This window comes from Panulirus ornatus, chromosome 57 (genome assembly GCF_036320965.1).
Source record: "Panulirus ornatus isolate Po-2019 chromosome 57, ASM3632096v1, whole genome shotgun sequence".
Taxonomy (NCBI): Eukaryota; Metazoa; Arthropoda; class Malacostraca; order Decapoda; family Palinuridae; genus Panulirus; species Panulirus ornatus.
Window position 1 is genome coordinate 20,781,113 of NC_092280.1, and position 27,255 is coordinate 20,808,367.

Below are 27,255 nucleotides of genomic sequence, written 5' to 3' on the forward strand. Positions count from 1 at the left end.
ATGCATTAGCTGCACATATACTCAAGTATGTGAGTGTGTGTGACTATTTCTATAATGGACAAAAACAGTTTCATCATGTTACTTATGAAAACTTCAGTAATACTAACCATGTGCTGATGATGTTAGATCTTGCATATCAGGCATCTCTTTAAAACTCTTGGTGGTTGTTGGTGGTTGGCACTGAAGCAATGCACTTGTGGTACTTTCATCCAGAAGCTATGAAAAGAAAAAACTCATACTGAAGCAAACATTAGTATAGAGTGATTGAAGATATGAACATGCCCCTAATATGTTTTGAAAGTCGTCCTTTCACAAATGTTTGAGATATATATTACCTTTGTTGCGATATGCAAGACTTTCTCCTTGCAAAATGATTCCTTCATTTTAGGTATTCTTACCAGACTATGCACCTGTCTCTGGTGGAGTCAAAATGAATGAAAATTACATAACTTCAAAGATCCATGATCTGTATGTTTCCCAAAACAGCATTAGTAGCATAAAAACTTTTCAAACAATACATTCTTGTATTAAAAGCATCAGTCTCGTAAAATCTTAATGTGTTGCATTTCCATACATTTAATTAATTTGTAACTAAGCTTTCATATACGCTGGATAGCTTTAGTGTTATGAATGGAATTGGTCAACAGCTTGTGGAGTTGTGTGCTAAAAAAAGGACTGGTGATCGGGAATACCTACAAATATTTGTATGCGAGTGGGCAAGATGGTCTGCAGAAATTATTGGATTATAAATTAAGTGACAGGCATGTAAAAAGATACTTTTGGATGTAAGTGTGCTCAAAGGGGCAGCTGGTGGGATGGTTAGGTTAGGTTAGGCAAGGGTAAAGGTTTGCAGAGGTTTTTGAAAAAGAGGGAACAGTGTCAGGGAGAAGATAGCGGTAAGAGTTAGTGAGCTTGGAAAAGAGACTTATGTGAAGAAATATGAGGAGAGATTGACTGTAGAATGGCAAAAGATAAAAGTAAATGTAGCTAGGGGAATGGAAGAGGAATGGGAGGCAGTGATAGCATTTGTAAGAGATGAAAGTGGAATGCGAAAGGTGGCAAGTGGGCATTAAATTTGCTAGTTTTGGAAGAGAGATAAAAGATAAGTGCAGGGTGAAATGATAATAGCCTTAAAGTTTTTAAAACAAATCAGTGACATGGACAGTGAGGAGTTCTTTGAGAGATGTATCGATAAGCAACCATAGAACATAACATGAAATTAAGCAAGAAATTTGTTAGGAAAAGATGTAAAGAAGCACTTTTGTAGTCTAAGAATGGTAGATGAATGAAGTAGAATTACTGAGGACATGGTTAATGCAGATATCATATGTAGATTCAGAAAGTTGTATTACAGTAGAGAAATTTTGAAATGGGATTCCCTTCTCATAAAGAACAAATAGGTAATTACACTCACATATTGATGAAGAGAAGCAAGAAAAATAGAATACTCATACATTTGGCAGTAACTGCTAACACCAGTTGATGACACAGTTTGCCACCACAGAGCAGCAGTATGATCAACTGTATCTAGATAAGTTCTTTATTATTTATTTTACTGAGGAATACACACTCAGTACACCATGTTAATTTTTTTCCTTCCTTGGTTATCCAAAAACCCACAACAGGAGAGGTGAGGGCTTAGTCATAAGCCTGCCAAAGTAAAAGGTTAATCAGTGAAACGTCCTTTACATAACAATATGATGTAGATATGCATAAAATGAAGCTGACAAAGGTTACTTACATGTGAAACATTAACAGATGCATTCACAGACTTGTTGATAGCAATCCAACTGTCTTGATATATGCTGCGACTCAGGTTCTGAGGAAATCAAGATTTTTTTGTCAGTAGAAAGTAATTTTATTTGTTTGGGTAAATTATCTTGTCCCATCTTACCTGATGGACAGAAATTCAGAGGTCATGATTTAAGTATGAAAAAATAGGCAGCAATAACCAGAAGAACAGGAAGAATAGGAGAAAAAGCAACAAAGAACAAGAAGAGGAAGAAGAAAAGGAAAACTATAAAGAAATATCTGAGAACGTAAGAAAAAGGCAATAAAAGGAGGATGAGGAAGACATGGGAGTGCATGAGAAGTGACAGGATGCCTGATTAACCTGTCATAATCTTAATGTGATAGAATTATGACTGTAAATAAGAAAACAACTCATCTACTCCATCTAGCTTAATTGCTAACAGGAATATTAATGGTGAGAAGAAAAAGTTAGTGTAAAGAAAATTTACAGCCATGAAAATTTTAAAGGAAAGTATGAAAAGCTGCTGTGATTTACTCTATATGGAATAAGCTTAATCAGGGCTTTACTCTAAAAGAGAAAAAGTAGAAGCTTCATTATTTTGGGGGCAATAACAGAAAAAAATCCTGAAGCCATATTTGTATTGATTATTGGGATAATTGAAATAGGTGCCTAACCTCAATTTGAAGGCATTAATTGCCTTTAAATTTACTATGTCTAAAGTGTTCATTCAGATCTTTCACAACTTTGTACCTGAAAAGACTTTTGCCCATGTTGCAGTTGCATCCTTGTAACTTGATACCAATATTACCATTGCTTAAAGTCACTGGATTTCTACTGAAAGTTAAGAAATTTTGCATGGTATGTTTATTAAATAATTCAAAAACTTCTGTTAGATCTTTTCATGAGAGCATTTTCAGAAAAAATTATCTGGAATCTTTCTTCATAAGGCTTATGAGAAACAGAATAAGTGTTGTTCCTCTTCTTTGAGGTTTAGTTTTTCTCATCTTGGATCAGGTCTGATAAATAGAACTGAACAGTACATTCCCTTGAACTCTGACTAAGGTGTCATATAGAGTGAGCACTGTATCCATTTTAAAGTTCACGAAGATTATTGTATATTTTATATTTTATTTTGCTTTGTCGCTGTCTCCCGCGTTAGCGAGGTGGGGCAAGGAAACAGACGAAAGAATGACCCAACCCACCCACATACATATGTATATACATACATGTCCACACATGCAAGTATACATACCTATACATCTCAATGTATACATATAGATACACACAGACATATACATATATACACATGTACATACTGTCTGCCTTTATTCATTCCCATCGCCACCTCGCTACACATGGAATAACAACTCCCTCCCCCCTCATGTGTGTGAGGTAGTGCTAGGAAAAGACAACAAAGGCCCCATTTGTTCACACTGTCGCTAGCTGTCATGTAATAATGCACCGAAACCAGAGCTCCCTTTCCACATCCAGGCCCCACAGAACTTTCCATGGTTTACAAAGGTAAATGTTGAAATTACAGAGGTACAAGTTTGTTGAATGTACTTAGTAAGTTGGATGGAAGAGTGGTGACAAAGGGTGGTGGCATGTGCAGAGCATCAGAATGGGAAGGAACAAAGTGGAATCTGGAGTGACAGAGGATATGTGGATCAGGTGTTTGCTTTGCAGAATGTTTGTAAGAAATACTTAACTTACAGAAACAGAAGGATATATATGTGGCATTTATGGATCTGGAAAAAGCAAATGATTTGCTTGATAGAGATGCTTTATGTAAGGTGTTTTGAATATATGGTTGTGGGAGAAAAGCTGTTAGCAGCATAGAAGTTTTTGTCAAGAGTGTAAAGTATGTGAAACAGGAAAAATAAAGGTGAAGAGTACTGGAGGGAGAGAAATGGGAGAAGAATACATGGAACGGTGTATGAAAGGGAGGTATATAAGGACGGATAAATGGAGACTCTTTTGCTTCTGCTGTGGCTTCCCTTTGATGGGAGTCAGTATTTTTTATGTTGAAGGCTCCAGTCACTGAAAAAAGTCCACATCAAGGACGATCCTTTATTGAAATGTGGAGAGAAAGAATCATAGAACGGAAAAAGAAAAGAGAAGGGAAAGTATTTACACATTTTTGAGAGTGAAAAACCTGTCTTTTGAAAAGTGCTAGGTCATAGTCATTGAAATACATGAGGGGCTAGAGTGTTCCAGAGCTTTGACATGTGGGGAAGGAAGCAGATATAAAAATGGTCCACCCTTGAGTTGCTGATGACTACACAATAATCACATGACACAGCAGCTTGCCGAGTTTTGTGTGGTCTAGCTAGTGGTGTGCGCACACACACAGCCGGCTCTTGGGAACAATACCTATAGAAGTGGGAAAGCGAGCCAATATTGTGTTGTTGGGCAAGGGGGTCAAGTTTGCAAGTTATCCTAGGACAGTTTATAAGGAGGATCACTTTCGACTCAACTGTGTCAAGTAAGGATGCAGAGGTAGAACCACCCCAGATGTGAGAGCAGTACTCCATACAAGGACAAATCAGTCCCTTGTATAAACGGAGCAACTGTGAAGAGTAGTAGTATCGACATCTAAATAGGACATTCGGTTACTTTGAGGCAGAATTAGTTATTCCTGTAATGTGGGGGTTTCCAAGAAAGAGTGGATATTACAGTTATGCCAAGTAAGTTCATTGCGTGAAGAGGTGGAATTATAGATATATCAAAGGAGAGACAAGAGTTATGAGTTTTTGATAAAGAGATGGATAGAAACTGGGTCTTGGAGGCATTAAACTTAACATGATTTTGTGTCACCCACTGAGATATCCTGTCCAGGATCAATAGATGGATAGTGAGGCATGTGTGCGAGTAGGGAGAAAGAAGGGCAAGTGGTTCCAGGTGAAGGTAGATCAGCAGCAGGGGTGTATAATGTCAACATGGCTGTTTCATTTGTTTTTAGATGGGGTGGAGAGGGGGTAAATGCAAGGATTTTTGAAGAGAGGGGCAAGTATGCAGTCAGTTGGGGCCAAAGGGGACCTGGAAAGTGAGTCAGTTGTTTGCTGATGACAGCACTGTTGGCAGATTCAGTTGAGAAACTCCAAGGGTTAGTGTCTGAGTTTGGAAGAGTGTGACAGGAAAAAGTTGAGAGTAAATGTGGATAAAAGTTAAGGTTATTAGGTTTGGTAGTGCAGAGAAACAAGTTACTTGTGTTATGAGTTTGAAGGGAAAAATCTTGGAGAAAATGAAGTGCAGTAAGGGAGTAAACATGAAAGCAAATGAAATCATGGAAGCAGATATGTGTCACAGGATGGTTGATGGGGCAAAGGTTCATGGAGCACTGAGGAGTATGGAAAAAGAGGTCACCATTTGGGAGGACAAAAATGGGTTTGTTTGAAGGTAAGACTGGAAGGTATGAGCAGTAGATGACAGTGCATGGAGGGTGAATTTGTAGGAAATGAAATGTCTGAGGACAAGTAGTGTGAGTATGGTTGATTGAGTAAGTAATGATAGGTTAAGGAAGAGGTACAGTAATAAAAAGAGCATGGTTGAGAGAGCTGAAGAGGTGTACTAAAATGGTTTGAACATGTAAAAAATGAACGAGAGGATGGCAAAGAGAACATATTTTTCAGAAGTGAAAGAGTAAGGAGAAAAGATGAATTTGGAGATGGAATGATGAAGTTAAAAAGATTTTGAGTGTTCAAGGCCTGAATATTCAGGAGAGATGAAAGGCATTCATAGGATAGAGTGAACTGGAATGTCGTATACAAGGGGTGACATGTTGTCAATGAACTGAACCTGAGGACATGAAGCAATGAGAGGAAATCATAGAAAGGTCGGTGGGGCCCAATTGTGGGCATGGGCCTGTGCTCTTGATGTATCACACATGACAGCTAGAGAGTGGATGTGAGCAAATGAGGCCTTTTTTTTTACATTTGTTCCTGGCACATGTTACAGCTTATCATGTACCGACATTTGATGTTTGTCACAGTTCAAGAGTTAAATGATGCATTAAGTATATACAAGATGTTGAACACATTGTTTGAGGCTATTAGAAAAAAATTTAGAGGAGAAAGCTTGGAAGGGCCTGGATAAGTGCCAACAAGTGAACCAGCTCAGCTATCATGTGAAAGGTCAAACTAGCCTGCAATCTGTGGCATCCAAAACACTTTGGTCCCAGACCAAGGACAATCATCTTTCTAATCCATTGTAGGTACATTTAAGATATACATGCATAACATTTGTCATGTGACCAACCTGTTGTGGCACTTGCTCCTGTTTATTTTGACTGTCTCTCTCTTGCAATAATTGTTGAATCATTTGTTCTTGTTTCTTCATAATGTCTCTCATCTTTTTCAACTCATCTGAAATATTGCAGATCTTTTATAAGTATTCATAATATATAAATTCACATGGATGGCACTTCTGAACGAAAAAGTTTGAGAATTTGTAACAGTGTAAGGAAGCAAATTCCCTACTGACATGGGTAAGAATGAAAGTGGATTAGGAAACATGGGTGACTGTCCATGCTCGTGCACCTGGTTTTCAGAGAAAGGGAGCGAGGCAAGAGTTTTGGCTAGAGCTGAGTGAATGTATAACCGATTTTGATGTAGGAATTGCTTTTATTAGAGATGAGAAACTGGAGTGCAAGAGTGGTAGGTGTGACAGCTAAGGGTAATAATTAGGGGTTATGAGGTATACATACCATAAATGAAAGATGTGTGCTGAAAAAGGATTGGTGATTAAGAATATCAGGTTTACAGTATTTAGGTAGGGTTTGCAGTGAGCAGGCATTACTAGATTATGTATTAATTGATAGGTGTGCAAAGGAGAAACTGGTGGATGAAAATGTGCTAAAAGGGGCAGCTGGTGGTACAGCTGATCACTTCTTGGTGACGTTAAGTGTGAGTTTGTTGTGGCTTTAAGAAAAGAGGATATGATGTTGGTGGAAAGAGGGTAGTGAAAGTGAGTGCTTTGGGAAAATAGGTTAGTGTGTGGCATTAAAATATATTGGGTAAAAATTGGCATTAGCCAAGGGTGAATGAAACTAGGGCAGTTACAAAGAATGAAACATATTCTGGGAAGCACTGCTTACATGTATAGATGAAGTGTGTGGCATGCATTTACCTCTCTCACCACCCTATCCATAGACAAATTAAACACCCATGGTGACATCACACCCCTGCCATAGACCAACCTTCAGTTGAAACCAGCCACTCTCTTCCTACTCATACATAAGCCTTACAACTTTGATAAAAACTTTTCACTGCTAGCAGTTTTCCTTCCACATTGTACACAAAGCATCCCTATCAACCCTATCATATGATTTCTCCAATGCCACACACAAATTCATTGTTTCTGTAAGTATTTCTCGTACACATTCTTCAAAGCAAACACCTGATCCATATATCCTCTACCATTTTTGAAACCACACTGCTCTTTCCCAGTCTAATGTTCTGTACATGCCTTCATCCTCTCAGTCAATACCCACACAAGTCTCTTTTCCTCAACATTGTTTTATCTTTTGTGAAGACCCACAAATCTTCAGTCTCACCTCAAGATGGTGATCAGACATCCCACCAGCAACCCCTCTCAGCACATATGCATCCAAATTTCCCTTTAACACACCTGTCAATTAATACTTATAATCCAATAATGCCCATTGACCATCTCTTCTACTCACATATGTATACTCTTTGTAAATCAGGTATTCCCAAACACCAGTCCTTTTTCAGCACACATCTCCACATGCTGTTCACCATTTCCATTCATAACACTAATACCCCATGTGGCCCAGTCATTTCCTCAACTGCCACATTTTTACCTTTAAATCAGACAGGTTTTTCACTAAAGAAAAAAAAAATCTTACATCAGAACTGCTGACACATTCACTCATCTGCTCCCAAAACACTTGCCCTTCATGATGTTTCTTCTCATGGCCTGGTACATAAGCACTAATAATCCCCTATATCTCACCATCCACTTTCAGTTATACTTACATCAGTCTAAATTTTCTTCCGTACACTCTTACCACACACTCCCAGTCTAAGGACATACTTATAACCGTTACTATACTTCTGTAACTCTGCAGATGTGGTTACCAACCCAAAGGGAATTATGATGGCCGCATACAATTTTTTCCTTGACTTGCACTGCCTTAAATGTCTTGATAGGATTTCTTATGGTTAAGCAAGCATCAATAACCTATCTTTATTTCATACTTGCAAGCCTTTTCCAATTCTGTAAGCTAGTGTCAGTACCAGACAAAAGACTGTCTAAAGAAATATTCTTTAATTTTTCATTAAATCACAATAAAATCTTAATGCAGTTCATGTTAGTAGTGAAATCAAAACATATATAAAAAAATCAGGAAAAACTTCACACCATTCCTTTGTTGTTCTTCCTTTTCTTTTCTAAAATACTGGGCAGCTCTCAGCTCCTCAAAACTGAATTCCTCTGTTCCACAATAAACCTGTTAAAAGATACAAATATGTGAGTAATTAGTAAAACTTTACCATGTTGATCTTTGTAACTCTATTTAACTGTCTTTTTATCACTGACTCTGTTCTCAGTTATACTTGTTATCACATATATACGCTCTCAAATCAATCAAACATTCCCATTCAAACCAAGTGTGTTAAGCAAACCACCTTTAAACTTGCAACAGTGCTTCGTTTCATGTTGAACACCTGTTCATTCATTAATATAAGTTATCTTAACCAACTTATCTTCTACTATACATTCTACAGAACCATACCAACCAAGTGCCTTTCTAATGCTATTTTTTACATCAGATATCCTTATCACACTCATTCTTGAATCTAACTGCCCTCATAATATGCACACATACTACACAATTATCCACTTTCACTTATCATATTTCTTTTTGTCTATCCTAACATAATGAAACTTGGGTTTCTCATCCAAACATGAGAGTATGGAGAACTATTCCTTTCTTCAAGCTTCTTGTACATGTTACATTTTTTTTTTTCATTTAACAAAGGTTGTTGCTTACCTCTAACTTCTCTTCCAAGCATGACTACCCTTAACCAACTTTTTCCATGACCATCCACACTGAAATATATTCCCAAATACCCAAACTCATTAAAACTTCCAGCTCTTCACCAGCAAACATAAAATGCTTTGTGATTTCTCCTTCCTTTCAAAAACTAGTCTTATGTTTAGTTGCATTCATCTTCAGTATCCATCTCCTAAACAAACTTAAGTTGCTCACCAATCTTTCTAATTTCTCCTCTGTTCAACCACCAACATATAAAAACAGTGGCAACTTCCATTCATTTTCCAAAAGATTAGTATATTGGTGCAATCTCAAAGAAAACTAGGAAATAATCATACATTTTTGGCACAGTCCAACATTTTTTTCAAACCATTCATTGACAATCACTTACTTAGTCCAACATTTTTTCAAACCATTCATTGACACAATCACTTGTTGTCACAAATGAACTATTTTCTTTAAGAAAACTCAGACATTCTGAAGTCTTCCAGCCCAACAATATGGAATATGAACTTCCCTAAGATCTGGTTAAGATATCAAATCACAACATTTTCTTGAACTGAACACAAAAGTTCTGAGGTTTATTTCTTCATTGTTTACTGAAAAATATCAAGACTAACATCTGTCCTGAGTGATTTGAATATAGACCAAGACCTAGCAATATCACAGGGCATACAAGGGTCAGTGAAGTGGTTGAGTTGAATAAAACAGCTTATGTATGTAAAATAATGGACTTACTGAATAATGAGACAATGCAGGAGAAAAGCATGTTGGGTAAGTAAAAAGCAAAACATTGAAGTCAGAAAGAAATTAGAGAAAAATGCATGACAGGTCAAAAAAGGAGATTAAAAATTGATAAGATTACTCAAGGAAGCCCCCACCAACAACAAATGAGAGGTCTCCCAAAATAAACCTGGAGGAAGTGGGATGTTTTCAATACCAAGGAGTGGATATGGCAGCAAATGGAACCTTGGATGCAAAGGTTGGTCATAGGGTGAGTGAGGGAGCAATGGTTCTGGAAGCATGTAGGAATATATGGAAAGACTGGTCACAATCTATGAGGGCAAAAATTGGTATATTTGAAGGTATAATTGTCCCATTATGTTATATGGATGCAAGGAATTGAAATATTTGAGGACAGTGGGACTATGGCAAAAAGTTAGGGACAATGTCAACTCCCAATGCCTTCTCACACACACAATCCCAGGGCTTATTTCCTGCTAGGTATTATTCATATTGAGGCGTTCATTACTCTGTCCTATCCCTCTCATGTTTTGCAACATGATATTGCCGAGTTATTTGTCAACTGCCTCATAACTAGGGTGACTATTATGCTTTAAATTCCTTTTTTTGTTTGTTTTATCCCTGGGGATGGGAGAAAAGTGCCCACGTATTCCCTGTAAGACGTAGAAGGCATTTAAAAGAGGTGAAAGCAAAAGGCTGGAAATCCTCCCCTCTTGTTTTTCTTTTCCAAAAGAAGGCACAGATAAGGGAGACACACGAGGATTTTTCCCTCTAAGGCTCAGTCATCTGTTCTTGATGCTACTTCACTAACATGGAAAATGGCAAAAATACACGGAAAAAAATCCATTTCATTTTCATACAGACCAGAGGTTATAGAACAAGCTGCTTAGCAGTGTTTTGAAGATTTTGAACATTTTAATTTTTCTCAATGACATCACAAGTGACAAGAAGAAGAGGGCTGCAACTGATGCAGATGCTGAAACTATTTTGGCAGCATCTGTGAGTGGGATTGATTTTGAGGACACTGATGATTAGAATGCTTCAGTACAATTAAGTGATGAAACAGTGTATAGTGTAAACACCTCACATACTTCCACCAACCAACTCTTCTACATCAGTTCCTATACACATGTGACATAAGACAGAGGATGTTCAAGGCCAATGTATTGGCAGTAGTTGGTAAGGATCCACCAACCAGGGGAGTATATTACCAGTACTACCTGATTGGGTATCAGGGGGGTTAGTAACAGGTGCGTAGGGAGTGCAATGTAACCACTTCAGTGGTTGTCACACTACACTCCTCTGACCCAGGTAGCTGCCTTTCCTTTCTAACTCACCCATATGTGGATTGCTGGCATTCATTTCACAAACATACAGTCTCTCCTCACACATAATGCTTTGACAACACTTAACTCATTCTTTGTAACTCTAGTTATTCTTGCAAATGAGTCCTATATGCTAGTCCTGCCTTTTGGCAAAATGGTAGGAGCAATAGACACAAGTAACGGGTAGGAACAATGGACAGGAACATTATACAGAAGTAGTAATTATGAATATTTAGATGTGAGCATTAGGTAATGGTAGTAGTTTGGAACATCAGGTATAACTAGTCAGAAGGAACATTGGAGAGGGCCCTCTGGAAATGCAGTCCTAGAATTACCCTCTGCCAAGTGGCCTGTTAAAGGTGAGGCACCAAAGGTCTATGAAGCAGCACTGGAGTTCACCATTTTTGGAGACATTTGCTGTGGCCACCCTCTTGAGGGAGTTTCCAAAGGGAACAGGCATCAGAGATATAGATAGATGTTCAAGGCCAGAAGCTCCTAGATTCAAATTGCTTTCACTTTTGTGAAAAACTTGATATGTAGCTATAGTTATCAGATTGTAGATTTTGGATCATAGCCAAATTTTCCATTAGATTTGGTTGTATACAATTCATAATATACGTAATGCTGTATCATAATTTACGCCAAAATTGTAATAGAAAAATAAAAACCAGGACAATTCCATATAATAAAAATCCTGTTGAAGGAAAAGTATCTTGCCTCTTTCAAGTTAAAATATTTTTCCACAAGTTGGTACCCATTACAGCAAGTGAAATCAGACAGATCTGTTTAAGTGGCTTGCTGGATCAAGATTATCAAAGCCTTTGATGATTTTGAATGTTTGTATGGAATAATTTCTTAAGCTCTTCAGATTTGATCATCAGTCAGGAAATCATAATAGTAGCCTGTCTCTGTACTTGCTCCATTTTTTTCAAATAGGGTGTCCAAAACTGAAACAATATTCAAGCAGAGGGCACATCAGAGACTTGTAAAGAGTGAGGATAATTTTCCTGGACTTTAAATTAGTGCTCCTACCAGGAAATCCAAGAATTCTGTTTGCCCTTTAATAGCTTCTGTGCACTGCTTACTTGCCTTTAAGTACCCAGAAATTATCATACTCAAATCTCTATCATCATTTTACCTTTTTGTACTTAAAAAGACTTCATACTGTAGCTTTCATTTTCATTTTTTTTTTTTTTAACTAATCATGACTATCTTAAAAATACACATTTCCTGTTATTATCTCACCAAAATTTCCGACTTGCCTTCATATACCTATCTATCCCAACATTGTGAATTCTTATAAAATTTATATCTCACCTTATGTTTACAATACTGGGCCTGCACTTTTGGGTCAAATGGCTCAACAAGAAACATTGGAACATGCCAATCTTCATTTTCTTTGTGCTTGGAGAGAACATTGCTTATTTGTGGGAGGGTTGCTGGGACTGCTAAGGGCTGTGATACATTCTCGTCTTCATAAACTGAAAAAAAAGTTCACTGTTACTTTATATTAATTCCAAATAAATAAGACAAGAAACAAATTGTACACATGATCATACTTCATACAACCGAATGAATAAGATGACCTCAATTCATATAAACTAAAAGAATTACAGACATTACAGTACTCACAGTTACACACATCATTTAGGCAACAAAAGGGAAGACTTCCTTCTGACATGTTCATCTCTTACAATAATGGCAAACAGCAACATTCATACTATTAGATCCTTTATATCAGTATTCTGCAATAGTATCCTTCACTAACCTCAAAACTCCATTACCTAATGATTCCCAACTGAGATAAACACTTACAGTACCTATTTCCAATCCTTCATGGCTAATGAAATTCTACAAAATGACAAACCATAATTTGATGTCAACCATCATTCTTGTTCTAAGTGCCAAAAAATATAAACCTTCTCCCTTAAAATATGTAGACTTTGCGGCAACTTAATCCAAGTGTTCAAAGTTTTGAACAAGTTTGATATCGTGAATCACAAACATCTTTATGAAAGACAAGGAAAAACGGTTACTAGGACAAATGGAGTGAAATTCAGCCTCACAGGGAAAAATCCTCCTTTGGCCCATGTCCCTGTTCCTTCTTTTGGAAAAGGAAAGTAGGAGGGGAGGATTTCCGGTACATGTATAAGGATATATTCTGCAAGCTGTTCACATCATATATAAGACCAAAACTAGACATTCTTATCAAGTTTGCAAACCACATCTAAAGAAGCACAAAGAGAAAATGGAGAAATTTCAGGGAAGAGCAATTAAGATGGTACCAGAATTATTTTGTGGAGGTGAAGATGTGTAGAAGTTTTCAAAAAAGGAGAGAGAATGCCGGGGAAAAGAGAGTAGTGAGAGTAAGTGAGCTTGGTCAGGACACTTGCATGAGGAAGTACCAGGAGAGATTGAGTGTAGAACGGCAAAAGGTAAGAGCAAATGATGAGGGGAATGGGTGAGGTATGGGATGTAGTTAGGGAAGCAGTGATGGCATGTGCAAAAGATAGATGTGATAAGAGTGGCGTTTGGACAGTGATTGCAAGGAAGGAGTGAAAATGACCGGGAGATGTACAAGAGAAAGTGGGAGGAAGTCAAGAGGACGGTGCAAGAGTTGAAAAAGAGGGCAAATGAGAGTTGGGGTGAGAGAGTATCATCAAATTTTTGAGAGAATAAAAAGATGTTTTGTAAGGAGGTAAATAACACCCATAAGACAAATGGGAACATCAGTAAAGGGGACAAGGGGTAGTGATCAAGCGAGTAGATGGAATGAGTATTTTGAAGGTCTGTTGAATGTGTTTGATGATAGAGTGGCAGATGTAGGGTGTTTTGGTCGGGGTGGTGTGCAAAGTGAGAGTCAGGGAGAGTGGTTTGGATGGTGTTGCAATTGAATTTATCAAGAAAGGGGATGACTTTGTTATTGATTGATTGGTAAGGATATTTAGTGTATTGATTGGAGGAATAGTGTAAGGATTGGTGGAATGCATGTATAGCACAATTGTACAATGGGAAAAAGGATAGAGGTAAGTGTTCAAATTACAGAGGCATAAGTTTGTTGAGTATTCCTGGAAAATTCTATGTGAGGGTATTGATTGAGAGGGTGCAGGAATGTACAGAGCATCAGACTGGGGAGGAGCAACATGGTTTCAGAAGTGGTAGAGGATGTGTGGATCAGGTGATTGCTTTAAAGAATGTGTGAGAAAAATTAGAAAAACAGATGGATTTTATGTGGCATTTATGGATCTGGAGAAGGCATATGACAGGGTGGATAGAGATGCTTTGTAGAAGGTCTTAAGAGTATACAGTGTGGGAGGTAAGCTGCTAGAAGAAGTGAGAAGTTGTTATCAATGGTGTAATGCATGTGTATGAGTAGGAAGAGAGGAAAGATTGGTTCCCAGTGAAGGTTGGTGTGTGGCAGAGGCGTGTGATGTCATGGTTGTTTGATATGTTTATGGATGGGATGGTGAGGAAGGTAAATGCAAGAGTTTTGGAGAGAGGCGTAAGTATGCGTTTTTTTTGGGATGAGAGGGCCTGGGAAACGAGTCAGTTGTTGTTTGCTGATGATACAGCACTGGTGGCTGATTCGAGTGAGAAACTACAAAAGTCGGTGACTGAGTTTGCAAAATTGTGTTAAAGATAAAAGTTGATAGTAAATGTGAAAAGGTAAAAGTTGATAGTAAATGTGAATAAGAGCAAGGTTATTAGGTTCAGCAGGGGTGAGGGACAAGTTAGTTGGGATGTGAATTTGAATAGAGGAAAATTGGAGGAAGTGAAGTGTTTTTGATGTCTGGGAGTGGACTTAGCAGCGACTGGAACCATGAAAGTGGAAGTGAATCATAGCTTTGGGGAGGGGGGAGATTCTGGGAGCGATGAAGAATGTGTGGAAAGAGAGAACGTTATCTTGGAGTATGAAAATGGGTATGTTTGAAGGAATAGTAGTTTAAATGGAGGAGGGTGGATGTGTTGGAAATGAAATGTTTGAGAACAATATGTGGTGTAAGGTGGTTTGATTGAGTAAATAATGAAAGGGTATGAGAGATGTGTGATAATAAAGAGTGTGGTTGAGAGAGCAGATGAGGGCATTTTGAAATGGTTTGGACATATGGAAAGAATGAGTGAGGATAGGTTCACAAAGAGGATATATGTCAGAGGTGGGAGATTAAGGTGAATTGGGAGACCAAATTGGAGGTGGAGGGATAGAGTGAAAAAGATTTTGAGCAATCAGGACCTGAACATGTAGGAGGATGAGAGGCGTGCAAGGAATAAGAGTGAATTGGAACAATCTGGTATACTGGGGTCGACATGCTGTCGGTGAACTGAACCAAGGAATGTGAAGTTGGGGTAAACCATGGAAAGGTCTATGGAGCCTGGATGTGGATAGGGAGTTGTGGCTTTGGTGCATTACACATGACAGCTAGAGACTGAGTGTGGCCCTTTTTATATATTTTCCTGGCACTACCTTGCTGATGCAGGAGGTGGGGATGCTGTTTCCTGTAGGGCGGGGTGGCACTGGGAATGGATGAAGGCAAGCAAGTATGAATATGTACTTGTGTATACATGTATATGGCTGTGTATGTGTGTTTATGTATGTATATGTGTTGGTATTTATTTTTTTCATTCTTTTTTCAATTCTCCTTCCGTCTCCTCATATCCCTCCCTGAATCTCTTTATTGTTCTCTTATTTATTTATTGATTTATCTTGCTTTGTCACTGTCTCCCGCGTTAGCGAGGTAGCGCAAGGAAACAGACGAAAGAATGGCCCAACCCACCCACATACACATGTAGATACATACACGTCCACACACGCAAATATACATACCTATGCATCTCAATGTATACATATATATACACACATAGACATATACATATATGCACATGTACATAATTCATACTGTCTGCCTTTATTCATTCCCATCGCCACCTCGCCACACATGGAATAACAACCCCCTCCCCCCTCATGTGTACGAGGTAGTGCTAGAAAAAGACAACAAAGGCCCCGTTCACACTCAGTCTCTAGCTGTCATGTAATAATGCACTGAAACCACAGCTCCCTTTCCACATCCCAATTGTTCTCTTAGACATATCTTGTATGAATTTATTCAGGTAAATCTACCTCAAGTAAAGGAAATTGAGGATCAAAACTCTTACCTGAAAATGTAGGTTTCTGACATCTGTGTAGATCCTCAACACCCACAGTACCAGCTGAGCTATTTTTGATTTTCACTTTTGACCAACGACTTGGATTCTTTGTATTCTCCTGATTGACAGATGCTCCAACTGGAAGTAAACCTCCACTACTGTCTTCCTGATGAATTTTTGAGTTACTAGCAGGTGCATCACTATCCTGTAAATATGTTCAGTTTGTCAAGGATATATTTCTAGACTGAATTTGGTGTAACTAGATAAACTGCAATCAAAGCTGAATTTTACATTGAACACACATAAAAATCGGGGAGGTACCTTTCTATTTATCCATCATCACTGGTGGATCAAGTATGACAACTTCCACATCACTCACACCCTACAACCTCCCCATGTTCCTCCCCTTATTTTTTTTTTACCTCATGTCCATTGTGTTCAGTATGAACATAAAAGCTTCTTACTTTTTCACTGTATACACCTAGCAGATCCATTAATTGAGACTTAAGTCAACATTCTCTATTTCATACACAAGATGCTTCCACTGCATTTAGTCCTAGTACTCCCTCTAATATCTACATCTACATATATCTCTGATGCCCATTCCCTCTGGGAACTCCTCAAGGGGATGGCCATGGCATAAGAATTTCCACAATTGGTGAAATCCAGTGCTGCTTAGTGCCTCACTCTTAAAAGGCCACTTGGAGAGGGTAACTTTTAGCACAGTGTTTCCAAAGGCTTCTACGTTCCTGCTAACTACCTAAAGTGTCTAACTTATGCTATTTAACATTTTTGTCTGAAATATCCCTAGCCCTAATCAAAGTATAACTACATCCATCCATCTCTCCCCTGGTCTACCTCTCCGTAATCCAAAAAACATTCATCCATTCACCTTTCAGTTACTTTTTCAAACCACATAACCTTCTCATATTTTCATTTTATCCATCCTCTGAATTCCAATGTACTACACAAGCTATCCTATACTGCTCTTATGTCTGTCCAATCCTGACATACATGCGCCAAGGTTTCATCTCTGTACATCAGCATTGGGATGATGGGCTCCTTTGTGCAAGCTTCCTTTATACCCTATACTCAACTTTTTTTCCAGTCACTGGAGCTTTTAAAGCATTACATTATTTTTCTCTTACATGACTACTTTTAACTTCAGCTTTCCCACTACTATCCTTCTTTACTAAGTTTCACTCCCATATATCAAAACTCATCCACAACTTCCATTTCTTAACCATGATATCTTGCAATCAGCCTTCCCTTTCTTTTCAAAAACTAGGTCTCCCTTTAATGAACACTCAAGGTCAGAATCCTCCTCCTACTTACGCCATTAGCAAGCCCATCATTTAGAATTTCAAAAAAACATTCAAATAATGTTCCACATCAAAGGTTACCAGCAAAAGTTATGTTGCATGTTATAATTGTGGTTGTACTTCAGTGGTTAAGATTCGTTGTCTGGTCATAAACAAATAGTGGTGATTAATGGTCAACCCTAAGAATGGTAAGATATATGCGTCATACCACTTCTCTCTCTCATATATACATTATTGATATTGATAATGGACTGCATTGTAAGATTTAAAGATTCATTGATGATAATAAGCTGGGTAACAGATATATGACAAAGATTTAATGCCTGCAACTTCAAAGTGACAAAGGCAAACTGATGGACAAGGCTCATTGGTGGCAAATGAATTTTAATATTGATCTGTCTATCTGACACCCATTCCCTTTGGGAACTCCCTCAAGGGTGTGGCCTTGGCAAAAGTCTCCATAAATGTTAAACTCTAGTGCCACTTCTTGCCCTTAAGAGGTCACTGGCAGAGGGCCACTCTGGCAGTGTTTCCAGAGGCTCCCACTTAATGCATATGTTTAATGTTCTTATGTTCTACTTCTATCTGTTGATGGCTTGTATCACTGATTTGTGAATCATGGTAGAAATCTTTAACTACACAATATATTTCAAATATGGAACAGTTACTACTAACCTGATTAGATCTCTTTGGACATAATTTAAAACAATAAATGTACATGCTCTCAAAGTGTATTTTCTAAGGATTCTAGTTATACATTTTCTTATATGAAGCAGATGCTTCATATACAAGTAACTTTCACAATATCTATCATATCATTGAAGTGAGAAGCTGAATCATGATGATTTAAACCATGAGGGCAATAATGTTTACTTGTGCTTAAATCCATCTTTCTTTTTCTGTGAGGTAGATCTAACAGTTTATGACTGTCCATCTGTTGTACTTCATCTATACTTGTTTTTTTTTCATATCTTGATTAATCTGTTACACTTTCACTGTGAAAGTTTATAGTCTAAATCTCTAATTTCTTTTTCACATGTAAATTAATTTCTATTACTTTTCCTTCAATACATTTTTTTCATAATATTGACAAGTGTAAAATTTACATATTGATATTAAAAATAAAAAAGCATACTACAGTAGGAATGCCATTGAGCTAGAAAAGGTAACTGAAGAAAAAGACCTTAATATATTAAATACTGATGACCTCAATCCAAGTAAGCTGTACACAAAAGCAATAGAGAGCAGGGGGTGGGGGTGGGGGGGTGGGGGGGGGGGGGGGGGGGGGGGGCAAAATTCTCAGATACATAAGCAGAGCTTTCAAATATCAAAGTAAATAGTCCTTTCTCTTTACAGTTTAACAATACTCTCCTACAATGGATATTGTGCTCAGCTTTGATCACCCTACCCAAAAAGAGACAGAAAATTAACAGAGTACAGAGCCAAACCACCAAGATGATTCATAGACTAAGATACAAATCCTATGAGAGCCAGCGATATGACATGAATTTTTTTTTCATACATATTCACCATTTGATGGAGAGAGATGGGTGATTATTGGTGCATATGCACCTGGGCATGAGAAGAAAGATCATGAGAGGCAAGTGTTTTGGGAGCAGCTGAATGAGTGTGTTAGTGGTTTTGATGCACGAGACCGGGTTATAGTGATGGGTGATTTGAATGCAAAGGTGAGTAATGTGGCAGTTGAGGGAATAATTGGTATACATGGGGTGTTCAGTGTGGTAAATGGAAATGGTGAAGAGCTTGTAGATTTATGTGCTGAAAAAGGACTGGTGATTGGGAATACCTGGTTTAAAAAGAGATATACATAAGTATACGTATGTAAATAGGAGAGATGGCCAAAGAGCATTGTTGGATTACATGTTAATTGATAGGCGTGCGCGAGAGACTTTTGGATGTTAATGTGCTGAGAGGTGCAACTGGAGGGATGTCTGATCATTATCTTGTGGAGGCGAAGGTGAAGATTTGTAGGGGTTTTCAGAAAAGAGGAGAGAATGTTGGGGTGAAGAGAGTGGTGAGAGGAAGTGAGCTTGGGAAGGAGACTTGTATGAGGAAGTACCAGGAGAGACTGAGTACAGAATGGAAAAAGGTGAGAACAAAGGAGGTAAGGGGAGTGGGGGAGGAATGGGATGTATTTAGGGAAGCAGTGATGGCTTACGCAATAGATGCTTGTGGCATGAGAAGCGTGGGAGGTGGGTTGATTAGAAAGGGTAGTGAGTGGTGGGATGAAGTAAGATTATTAGTGAAAGAGAAGAGAGAGGCATTTGGACGATTTTTGCAGGGAAAAAATGCAAATGAGTGGGAGATGTATAAAAGAAAGAGGTAGGAGGTTAAGAGAAAGGTGCAAGAGGTGAAAAAGAGGGCAAATGAGAGTTGGGGTGAACGTATCATTAAATTTTAGGGAGAATAAAAAGATGTTTTGGAAGGAGGTAAATAAAGTGCGTAAGACAAGGGAGCAAATGGAAACTTCAGTGAAGGGGGCTAATGGTGAGGTGATAACAAGTAGTGGTGATGTGAGGAGATGGAGTGAGTATTTTGAAGGTTTGTTGAATGTGTTTGATGATAGAGTGGCAGATATAGGGTGTTTTGGTCGAGGTGGTGTGCAGAGTGAGAGGGTTAGGGAAAATGATTTGGTAAACAGAGAAGAGGTAGTAAAAGCTTTGCGGAAGATGAAAACTGGCAAGGCAGCAGGTTTGGATGGTATTGCAGTGGAATTTATTAAAAAAGGGGGTGACTGTATTGTTGACTGGTTGGTAAGGTTATTTAATGTATGTATGATTCATGGTGAGGTGCCTGAGGATTGACGGAATGCTTGCATAGTGCCATTGTACAAAGGCAAAGGGGATAAGAGTGAGTGCTCAAATTACAGAGGTATAAGTTTGTTGAGTATTCCTGGTAAATTACATGGGAGGGTATTGATTGAGAGGGTGAAGGCATGTACAGAGCATCAGATTGGGGAAGAGCAGTGTGGTTTCAGAGGTGGTAGAGGATGTGTGGATCAGGTGTTTGCTTTGAAGAATGTATGTGAGAAATACTTAGAAAAGCAAATGGATTTGTATGTAGCATTTATGGATCTGGAGAAGGCATATGATAGAGTTGATAGAGATGCTCTGTGGAAGGTATTAAGAATATATGGTGTGGGAGGCAAGTTGTTAGAAGCAGTGAAAAGTTTTTATCGAGGATGTAAGGCATGTGTATGTGTAGGAAGAGAGGAAAGTGATTGGTTCTCAGTGAATGTAGGTTTGTGGCAGGAGTGTGTGATGTCTCCATGGTTGTGTAATTTGTTTATGGATGGGGTTGTTAGGGAGGTGAATGCAAGAGTTTTGGAAAGAGGGGCAAGTATGCAGTCTGTTGTGGATGAGAGATGGGAAGTGAGTCAGTTGTTGTTCACTGATGATACAGCGCTGGAGGCTGATTCATGTGAGAAACTGCAGAAGCTGGTGACTGAGTTTGGTAAAGTGTGTGAAAGAAGAAAGTTAAGAGTAAATGTGAATAAGAGCAAGGTTATTAGGTACAGTAGGGTTGAGGGTCAAGTCAATTGGGAGGTAAGTTTAAATGGAGAAAAACTGGAAGTAAAGTGTTTTACATATCTGGGAGTGGATCTGGCAGCGGATGGAACCATGGAAGCGGACGTGAATCATAGGGTGGGGGAGGGGGCAAAAATTCTGGGAGCCTTGAAGAATGTTTGGAAGTCAAGAACATTATCTCGGAAAGCAAAAATGGGTATGTTTGAAGGAATAGTGGTTCCAACAATGTTGTAGGGTTGCGAGGCGTGGGCTGTGGATAGAGTTGTGCGTAGGAGGGTGGATGTGCTGGAAATGAGATGTTTGAGGACAATATGTGGTGTGAGGTGGTTTGATCGAGTAAGTAATGTAAGGGTAAGAGAGATGTGTGGAAATAAAAAGAGTGTGGTTGAAAGAGCAGAAGAGGGTGTTTTGAAATGGTTTGGTCACATGGAGAGAATGAGTGAGGAAAGATTGACAAAGAGGATATATGTGTCAGAGGTGGAGGGAACGAGGAGAAGTGGGAGACCAAATTGGAGGTGGAAAGATGGAGTGAAAAAGATTTTGAGTGATCGGGGCCTGAACATGCAGGAGGGTGAAAGGCGTGCAAAGAATAGAGTGAATTGGAACGATGTGGTATACCGGGGTTGACGTGCTGTCAGTGGATTGAACCAGGGCATGTGAAGTGTCCGGGGTAAACCATGGAAAGTTCTGTGGGGCCTGGATGTGGAAAGGGAGCTGTGGTTTTGGTGCATTATTACATGACAGCTAGAGACTGAGTGTGAACGAATGGGGCCTTTGTTGTCTTTTCCTAGCGCTACCTCGCACACATGAGGGGGGAAGGGGCTGTTATTCCATGTGTGGCGATGGGAATAAATAAAGGCAGAAAGAATGAATTATGTACATGTGTATATATGTATATGTCTGTGTGTGTATATATATATATATATATATATATGTGTGTGTGTGTGTGCATTGAGATGTATAGGTATGTATATTTGTGTGTGTGGACGTGTATGTATATACATGTGTATGTGGGTGGGTTGGGCCATTCTTTCGTCTGTTTCCTTGCGCTACCTTGCTAACATGGGAGACAGCAACAAAGCAAAATTAATAAATAAATAAATAATTCACCATTTCTTAAATCAGTGAAGTTGTGCCAGGAACAGATGAAGAAATGGCCTCATTCATGTACATCTACTCACTAGCTGTCATGCATAATGCATTGAAACCATTGCTGCCTATCCACAATGAGGCCCCACAGTCCTTGCCATTGTTTCTCCAACTGCTTCATATCTTTTGGTTCACCCCATTGATAGCAAAGTGTTCCCTGTATACCATATCACTCCAATCATTAATGATGTTTGAGAAAACATGTATTCAAAATTAACATGAAATTATCTCCCTTTGAAATCTGCTATACAGGTATACAGCAAGGCAATGAAACATTTGATGTTGCTGGTAGGAAGACACTGAAGGACCTTGTAACAGATATATTCAAACGGAAAGATATAACTCTTTTACCTGGAATATTGAAAATGAAGGACCATTAGAATTCTTTGTTGGCTGATTTTGTTGAATTTGTCCTGCAGGCCCAAGTACACAAGATCCTACACGTTCATTAATAACACGACTTTTAGGACCCTGAGGCTTAAGGGACGTTAAGGCTGTTCGTTGTGGTTCTGAAATACTTGATTCTTGGTCAGCAAATCCTCCCTCTAAAGTTAACCTTGCTATTCGAATCTGGAACTTTCTAGAAATAAAATATATAGAAATAACAAGAAAAAGCAAATTTATCTCAATTTGAAAAGTAAAATCTCTAACATTTTAGAAAGTCTAGAAAATACAGGATCTAAAGGACAGGAAACCATTACTGTAAGCTAAGCCTAGTGAGCATCTGATAGCTATCACTAGATGGTAGTTAAAATAACTACTCTACTTCCTAAAATAAGGTGTATCACTTCAGGTTTCACTCAATTCAACCATTATAAAACGCATGAAGTCTGCATATGCTCATTCACAGAACTCAGCAAACATACTGCAACCTGTCCAAGCCTATGTGGCACCATAGTACAAAGATGTAATGCCACATGAATCTCTAAATAATTTTAGTGATGAAGAACATATATATATAAATATAAAAAAAATGCACTTTTCATTGTTAAAGTACTGATAACAGTGGAACTTCTATTATGAAAAGAAAACTGGGGAATTTTAAATTCTCATAGTGACAGGGAGCCATGGAGACACAAGTTTTCAGAATGCATAAGGGAAAATTTCCTGTATAAACATAGAAAGGTATGGGGCCCTAGATGTGGATTACACATTCCTGACGCCACCTCGCCACACAGGAAACAGCATTGCCACCCCCTGCGTCAGTGAGGTAGTGCCAGGAAAAGACAAAAAACCACATTCATTTACTCTCAGTCTCTAGCTGTCATGTGTAATGCACTGAAACCACAGCTCCCTATCCACATCCAGGGCCCACATATACACGCACATATACATACATATACCTATCAACATATACATACATAAACACAGACATATACATATATATACACATGCACATATTCATACTTGCTTGCTTTCATCCATTCCTGGTGCTACCCTGCCCCACAGGAAACAGCATTGCTACCCCCTCTTCAGCAAGTTAGTGCCAGGAAAACAAACAAAAAAGGCCACATTTGTTTACACTCAGTCTCTAGCTATCATGTGTAATGCATCAAAACGACATCTCCCTATCCTCAGTCTCTAGATATCATGTGTAATGTACCAAAACCACTGCTCCCTATCCACATCAAGGCCCCACAGACCTTTTCATGGCTTACCCCAGACGTTCCACATGCCCTGGTTCAGTCCACTGACAGCACGTCAACCCCCGTATACCACGTCGTTCCAGTTCACTCTATTCTTTGCACACCTTTCACTTTCCTGCATGTTCAGGTCCCAATAGCTCAAAATCTTTTTCACTCCATCCTTCCACCCCAATTCGGTCTCCCTGGGGATAAGGGAGAAAGAATAAAGAGAAAGAGGCCAAGTGAGGATTTTTTTCCTGTAAGGCCCAGTCATTTGTTCTTGATGATACCTTGCTGATGCGGGAAATGGCGAATATGTATGGGGATAAAAATATACGTACATATTTTTTCCATTCATATTCACCATTTCCTACGTTTAGTGAGGTAGCATCAAGAACAGACAAACGAGCCTTAGCAGGAAAATCCTCTCTTGGCTCTTTTTTTCCGTTCCTTCTTTTGGTAAAGTAAAACAGGAGGGAAGGATTTCCAGCCCCCCCCCCCACCTTTTAGTTCCCTTGTACAACACAGAGGGAAATTGTGGGAAGTATTCTCTCTCCTATATCACTATAGACACATATAAATTGTATTAATGAAAAACGATTTCATATGTTCTTACTTGTGAGCTTCTTCAAGAGTATTCAATGGTTTTGCTCCAAGCTGCAGACCTGTCTGATAAATAGCATCAGCTCTTTTGAAGTTTCCTATCTTTTCCATCTCCCAAGACCAGTTGATGTAGAATTCTGCAACAGCTGTGAACAGTCCTTTGGCCTCTAATGTTTGGTAAATCTCCAGAGGATTTGGAAACAAATTTGCCTGAAAAATTTATGTAGTCAAAACACTGCTAGAGAAGCCAAAACTCCAACATAATTTAACTATCCATAAAATAAAAGAAACATACAGAATGACACATATTTTATGAATGGCAGTCATTCATGTGACTTTTAATACCTTGGACAACTTCATCTAGTTTTACTATTGTATGCATTTGATGATGCCTGATCACCGTTCACTGTGTTAGTACCACAAACAGTTGAGGAAATGGCATTCACTTCCTAAAATCCACTCTCATGCTGTGATGTATAATGCACCAAAACCATAGCCAGGGCCCACAGACCTTTCCATGGTTTCCCCAAACCACTTCATATGTCCTAGATCAGCCCACTAACAGAATATTGTCCCCAGTATAACAAATCTCACCTGTTCATTCTGTCTTGTGCTCATATTACACATTCAGACATGTTCAGGCCTCTGAAAATTCAGAACATCATGCTTGAACTATTTTTGCCCTTCCATGAAATATATCTTTTCCATTAGTGAATCAGTATGAAGGACATATTGACAGGTTGATGGTGCATTTTTTCCAATATATAATGTAACACATTCAATGAAATACCACAACATAACTAGTATATCAAGTTTATATGCCAATATAGGAATGCCTTAGTAGTGACAGTAACATGCAGTAAAACTGAATTATATTGAAAGCACAACTTAGTTGGAATATATTGCAGTAAGTCACAGGAAATGTCAATGTTTGAATCAGTGGTTGTAGTACTGTATGGATGCATGGTACCCAGAGTGCAGACAGAGATGTGCAATTTGTGAGTGTTTTGGGACTGTGGTTTCTGATGGTTATATGTCTGGAGGGGTGGTTGTTATGAGTGAATTACGAGTGTGTTTGTTTAGTGCTTATCAGGTCATTTCGTTATGTATATGTTTAGCACAAAGAGCTAATTAGGAAGGTTCAGAGGACAGCAACAGTGACAACACCAGAATTAAGGGAGCTGTGTTGAGGGGAAAAAATGAGGCATCTATGAATGTAAAACCTCCTCCCTTTGAAGTTGAAACAGGTAATTAGTTCTTGTAGAACACTGGGGGTTTCCTAAATACCATACACAGTGCTCTCATATTTACATTGTTGATGCAAAAAGAAGTATATACCATGCACTGAATATAAAACCTGATAAAGTATATACCATGCAATAAATATAAAACCTGATACTGATACTTTAGACATGTCCATAAACCCCAACTGCAAGTATAAACTCACATATTTTATCCACAGATCCAAGATACGGGAATCATTTCTGTATTTTTCATTTGTTTCAATATTATTGTGAATGGCTGTTACACATTTTTCAATTAATTTCATTAGGTTTCCTTCCTTGCCTCCTTTAGGATAGTTCTGCTCAACCCAGAGAGCATAACGATACCATACGTCCAAAGGATCATTTCCTGAGTATGTGCGAAGTTCCTCTTCAAATTTGCTGAAACCAAAATAAAATGAAATGAATAACAGTATCAACAGACATCTTAGTCAATGGAAACTCAAGATATTTTACATTACAGATACTACTGTTATACTTACATTTAAATGGTCTCATAATCAATCAGAAGGACACTTAATTTCTCCTCTTGGATCAGATGTAAGAGTAAAGGGCAAATGAAAATAGGATATGGAGAAAAGTGTTTAATGGGTCAATGTGTATAGATATATGGAATGATGATTATTCTATGAAAATATTAAAGAACGAATATTCCAAATTTTATTTCACTTACACAAAAATGCTGTAAGGGAATCAGTACCAATCTATGGAAGCACTACTGCAAAAAAGCAGTGTCTTTTTGTGTGCCATTTCTCTTGTTAATTATATTGATGTTTGTAGCCTACCACAGTATCGAAGGTACTACACTTTATTGTTCTTCTCAACAGGGTCTTTTATGTTTTTCATTTCCTACTTCCAACACACCGTAACAGTCATCCTCGAATCTCTAGACAATTTTTTCTTATAAAAAAGTGGTCACAATTTCCTTTATCTAACATGGACCCTAATAGGCTAAACAAATTGGAATTTCTCGGTTTCAATTAGTCTTTGACACATTGCTTATGGAAGACTACTTATGATGAGATTTTACCATAAGGCAGGGGCAAGGGATAATATGTAGAGCTCACTGCAGGAAAATCCAGAGTTATGAAGAACTAGTTAAGTGAGTTAGGTGTTGTCATGTAAAACACCAGATAATGTGGGTATGATGAAGAGCCCCATGTTTCTGGGCAACATAGTGTCAAACGTTCGTGTATATAGGGACATATGTGACAAGAGATTATCTGAAATAATCTGTAACTGAAAAGATATTAAGGTAACTGTATGGGTTGCTTTCCCGTTTAAGTTTTGAAAGAAACTGAATCTGGACATCTCTCCTGACCTCTTTCATGGGGGAATTCCTATTTCACCATTGTGCAATGAAGAAAGGTGTCTACTCCACAGTCTAGTTGTCTTAGCTTTTTCTTCACACTTGTTTGCCGTCTCCTGCATTTGCAAGGTACCACCAGGCACTGACAATGAAAAGCCTCAGTCATTCATATCCATTCTCTGTCATGTGTAATGCAGTAAAACCACCACCCCTTACCCACAACCAAGCCCCATAGACCTTTCCATGGTTTCCCCCGCTGTTTTACATGCCTTGCATCAGTCCATCTACAGCATATCTCTTCTTGTAAACCACATCACTTCATTTCACTCAGTCCTGTGTATGCCTTTCACCCTCCCCTGCATGTTCAGGCCCCAAGCACTCAAAGTCTTTTTCATTTCATCCTTCCATCTCCAATTTGATCTCCCCTTTCTCCT

The 27,255-nt window shown here is 38.5% G+C and overlaps 1 protein-coding gene across 1 annotated transcript in view; it reads right to left on the minus strand.

Annotated features, from left to right (window-relative positions):
- Positions 1-27,255, minus strand: part of LOC139766235 (mitotic checkpoint serine/threonine-protein kinase BUB1-like) — a 66,785-nt gene that overhangs the window by 35,225 nt on the left and 4,305 nt on the right. Inside the window, exons 3-11 of the mRNA XM_071694575.1 lie at positions 25,677-25,893; positions 24,243-24,439; positions 22,353-22,581; positions 15,992-16,187; positions 12,158-12,321; positions 8,138-8,225; positions 6,011-6,117; positions 1,742-1,819; positions 108-216 (exon numbers count right to left, since the gene is read on the minus strand). Coding sequence (XP_071550676.1) covers positions 108-216; positions 1,742-1,819; positions 6,011-6,117; positions 8,138-8,225; positions 12,158-12,321; positions 15,992-16,187; positions 22,353-22,581; positions 24,243-24,439; positions 25,677-25,893 — 1,385 coding nt within the window. The remainder of the gene's footprint in view (positions 1-107; positions 217-1,741; positions 1,820-6,010; positions 6,118-8,137; positions 8,226-12,157; positions 12,322-15,991; positions 16,188-22,352; positions 22,582-24,242; positions 24,440-25,676; positions 25,894-27,255) is intronic.